This window comes from Teleopsis dalmanni, unplaced genomic scaffold (assembly GCF_002237135.1).
Source record: "Teleopsis dalmanni isolate 2A unplaced genomic scaffold, ASM223713v2 unscaffolded_contig_1963, whole genome shotgun sequence".
NCBI lineage: Eukaryota > Metazoa > Arthropoda > Insecta > Diptera > Diopsidae > Teleopsis > Teleopsis dalmanni.
The window spans coordinates 2851-7983 of NW_024033345.1; the positions used below are offsets into that span (position 1 = coordinate 2851).

General features: G+C 31.9%; 1 protein-coding gene across 1 annotated transcript; it reads right to left on the bottom strand.

The window, feature by feature from the left end:
- Nucleotides 1-261: 261 nt before the first annotated feature.
- LOC119664457 (forkhead box protein biniou-like) lies at nt 262-3706 on the bottom strand (the record flags this gene model as incomplete). The annotated part of the gene is made up of 3 exons (XM_038073943.1): nt 262-764; nt 1255-1651; nt 3433-3706. Coding segments are annotated over 3 exons (892 nt in total), but the record flags the coding sequence as incomplete, so codon positions are not given.
- Between the last annotated feature and the right edge of the window lie 1427 nt (nt 3707-5133).

Sequence of the window (5133 nt, forward strand, 5' to 3'; positions counted from 1 at the left end):
CTATTTCAAGATTTTCCATTTAATTTCAGTTATTGTGGTTATTGTAACAAAACGTCAACCTGCTTTCTAAACTTTGTTTGGAGAGGTGAACGACGCTCGATCGTCGAAGAATACGGATAGTTCGGGATGTTGACACGATCGTTCTTGGAACCATTATGAGTAGTAGTTGTTAAAAATATATATAATAGTAAAACTTTTATATTATTTGTATCAATTTATTGCATTTTAAGTTATAATTAAAATTATATATACAGACGAGAATATAAATAATAAAAAATATTTCATTACGGATATAACAAACAATATCTTATAGTGACCAAATCATTCTAAAAATATATTTGCGGATCTTGTAATCCAGTTTGGCGTGTATATTTAGCATTTTCGAGGTTTTATAAATCTCTATTAAAATGCACATACAATATTTTTGCATTTACACACCTAAATGTGTAATTCTATAGCCACATTATTTAACTTTAAACTAAAAATATTCCGATAACTACAAAAACAAATCAAATTATAAATAATGAAAATCATGGCTGCAGCCTAGTTCGAGTATTTGATGTGCTCATAAGCATAGGGTCCACTACTGCTGCTACCAGTATTGTTTAATTGCTGTGCTAGATGCATCGGGGGTAAGTAAATTGGTGGCTTGCGATCGATGAGAGAACTGCCAACTGATGAGGATGGTGGTGTGAGGGATGAGTGCTGATGCTGCTGCATTCCGGACAACGAAGATATCTGTGAGTGTGACATAGAGCGCAGACCTGTACAGAGAAGAAATATAGAGTTAGAAAAAATTTTAATGGAAATAAAAAAAATTTCAAAGGCCAATCCAAAAGTAAACAATTTAAAAAAAAACACACACATTGCGCGAAAGGTCAGATTTCTTCTTTTGTTTTATTGAGTCTATATTTTATGCTCAGAACACTGAACACTACGATCAACAAATTTTTTTTATTTTCTTATTTTCAACTGGTACTAAATCAACTGTGTCGGCTGAATCAAATGAAACTCACGCATTCACAAGTTCACACATGTTTCACTGAAGCACAATTCTTCATTGTTGATGATCGTAAATTTTCACTGCACCCATCTCTCCTGCTTATGTGCATGTAGTACTGGGTACTATAAATTCGATCAATTTCAACTTATGTACTCGTAAAAATTATAATGCAACCCTTTTAATTGCCTTTCGAAACCAAATGCAGCTCATAAAACGCAACTTTTTTGATTGACACGATCACCCGTACTTACCGTTGTCAATGTTGTAAGAGGCGCCTCCAGTGGTGCTGCTGCTGTATGGATAGCCAGCAGCCACAATGGATGCAGTAGCATAATCTAAGCCACCGCTGTTGTTTGAGCTTTGTAGTACCGCAGCTGCACTTGACGCAGTTGATGACGGTGATATGGCAGAAGAGGATGAGGACACTGTTGGCAAAGCGGATGAAGCTACTGTATGCGCTAATGGTGGTGTGGTGCAATTATTTTGTAGACTTGAGCTTGCTGCAGCTATATTTGAATATTGAGGTAAAGCAGTTGGAGTGTGTGCAGCATGTGAGTTCCAAGCATCTACAAAACCTGTACCGGCACCATTGCCTGTGCTGTAATCATAAGAGCCATACGGCTGCGTAGCATAAAAATTTCCACTGTCCTATAAAGATTAACGTTTGTAAAAAAATTAAAATGAAAAATGGAGCATATCTTAATAATAAATTAACTATTTAAATATTTAAGGTAATAAAAAACTCCTGAGGGCCTTATTATGTAGAGTGTCATGGGCTCGTCAAAATTAGCTCTTTTGGGGTATCACGAAAATGCATGTTATGCAGAGTGTCATAGAAATTTTAATAATTTGCTCCTAAAAGATAGAAATGTTGACATTTATGACTGAACAATACTGCTTTGCGTAAGTGACGAGGCACGGATAGCCTCGACACTCATGATCAAATTTCAACCGATATTTTGTTTTTTCTGTTATTCTCAATTTTATAATTTGCATTGAAAACAAAAACAATAACGAGCCCATGACACTCTACACAACATGGCTCTAAGCTGTTCTTAGGCTTTAGAATCCAGCAGCATAAGATCTAATGCAATGTATGAAGTTGTAGTCAATATGCTACGAATACAAAGTCTACCTCAACGCTAACCCTGACCATATAGAACAAAGATTGTCTAATGAATTATATATTACTCTATTATATATTATACATATATACTATTATAATATTCATTTGCTCGAGTTATTCGATTTAGTGTCAGTTAGTAACTCTACTCTATATTCTGTGTTAATCTCAAGGTGTCTCATTGGGAAAATGATGTGATATTAGTGCTTATTTGAATTAATTGGTTAATTCAAACCAATTAGTTAACCTTTATAATAAGTGTTACACTGGTTAAGTGTTTTTTGGAATAGTTACTTATTTTTTTGAAGAGTTCCACTGGTGTAAATAATTGATAATTAAATTAAAAAAAAAAATTAACACAATTCAAAATAGTGTAGTAAGGATTTTGAAAAAAATTGTTAATATAGTTTTATATATATAGATTTTTGAAGTTATTTGAAATAAAGGAATATGACGAATGTATCGAACGAGTATGCTGATGAGCTAGCAAGAGTTGGCATGTCTTCTATAAAACCTCGCAGGTAAATCCTTGTTCCCGCTAGTCACAGATGATAATTAGTAAACGACGACTTTTTGCGACAGGTGAATAGAATTGAGATAATATTTCTTCAATAGCCGGATCGAGAACAACATAGCGTACATAATCAAGATATTGAACCTCTGTCTTAATTTATAGTAGTAAATCGGAAGTATTTAAGATATCGGTTCTAGCAAAACACTGGACTATAAGACAGCATGGAGTTAGATTTAACTGGTACACCTGTTGTGTCTCTGTTCAGACTAATCCAGATCCAAACTTAAGCATTTTGATGTCCCATTCTCTAACATGCTCACCGATATTTTCAACATTAATATTGGTCACACACTTGCATTTATCAATGCGGCCGGCTGGTTATAATATGTACAATAGTACATTAATACAATAATAGTACAACTTTCTACAACTTTTGCAATTTTTTCTTACGACAAATGTTGGATCAAAACGGCTTTTTTAGCTAACTGAAAAGAATTTAATCCTTCTTCCAATTCTCCTACCTCCGCACCCGCCTTCGCTGCAAGCACAAATTATATTGTGAGTATTCGTAAAAAAGTAAGTTCTTCTATTTTTCATTTAGTTTTTTTTATTTCTCTATCCCACCCTATTTCCCTACATATATCTATTTGGATTGTATTATAAAGTTCAATCTAAACACCTTGAATTATTTCCCTAAATACACCTATTTGAAGTGTATTATCAAGTTCAATCAAGTGTATAAATATAATTTTACATTAAAATAAATATGAACTTTGTATTAAATGAAATTACCAGATTTGGATCATAAGCCGCTGCAGTATAAAACCCATTTACTGATGTATAGGATTTCACTTTAACTTTCGAACGATAGCCACGTGGACGTCGTCGTAGGCTGCCCTCATCTTCAAACATGTAAGCGGAATTTTGTTCAATAGTCCAATAGTTGCCTTTGCCCGGTTTTCCGACGCCCATATCTTTTGGCAACTTCTTGAAGCATTCATTTAAGCTTAGATTATGACGCACAGAATTCTTCCAACCAATATATGGGCCACGAAAAAATTCAAATCTGAAAAGTGTAAATACATTAATGAAATATTGATGTGCATATGTGTATAAAATATACATATATATACATATGTATATAGATTAGCAACTATAAAAAAATTCATATAAATTTGAAAAAAAAAACAATAAAAATCAGCTGAGTTTTGTCATCAATTCCGAAGCCTCATCAAAAGTTTCTGCCTACGTAATGAGAATGACACTGCAAACACGAGACCTTCATGTGATCATCGATCACGACAAAGGATTGTGCGAAAAAAAACAATATAAATTCTACAAAATTTATGTCTAAGCATAAATTGATATATAAAAAGCTATAAAATTAAAAATAATATAGATTTATATCTACTTATATCGACTGGGTGCATTTATACCCATAATTTAAAAAAAAAATTCAAATCCCGTTGGCAACAGTCGTTTTACTGGCGCTTCGATCATATGGGAAAGTAAACCTACTCGGTATGTGAATTTGATATTTGAGGCACGTGAAGTCGATTTTAGTTTATATATCGAATGTCTTTGCACTGAAGGAAGTTGAGTTATTCTTCATAAGATTAATTATTTTGTACTTACTCATAATAAAAATTACATTTAACTCCACTTCTGTATTTTTATCGAAGTAAATTCAACGGAATATCTTTATAGTTTTTTATTAAATAGTTTCAAAGTTAAAACAATAAATGTTTTAGTAAAATATTGTTACTCTTTTATATAAATATTTTTTCTTTAATAAATATTTTTTTTCAAGATATTTTTAATCCAGAGCAATAGTATAATTGGTATAAGTACAATATATTAAATTAATCAATTCATTTTTTTTTTTGTGATGATAAAAAAGTGTAAGAAATATTAAAAAGAATGATAAAAAAATTTATTTTATTTATTCTCCTATATTAAGTAATAAAATAAATATATCCTACACATTGAATTTTAACAGAATTATCTAACTGGAATATACGCACCCCATTCTAAAGCTAATTAGACAGCTGTTTACAAAAAGAATAAATGATTTCAGCTTAATTAAAATTAAAATTTGATTTGCCACTAGAGGAACACCCTCAAAGAATAATGAATTATGTCTCCATTGCTGTAGAATATAGCAGTTAACAAACTGTTCCTCTTACTATTAAATGAGAGGTGCAAGATTGTGAAGTATGCCGACAATATCTCATTAAATTCTCCATATATCAAATCTATTCTATCCTGTGTTACATTTCTAAACGAGATAAGTAGATAACGTATCAATCGTTTAGATATCTGGACATAGTTACTACCACGGCAACTGTATAGGAAATGAACTTGCCCTGAAAGCCATAGCTATTAACTTTATCAGTTATTATTCAGGTATTTATATTCAAATCAATTCCTGTCTATAATACTTTTCACTACTGAAAATGAAACAAATTAATGAGACGAATGGAGAGAACTTTG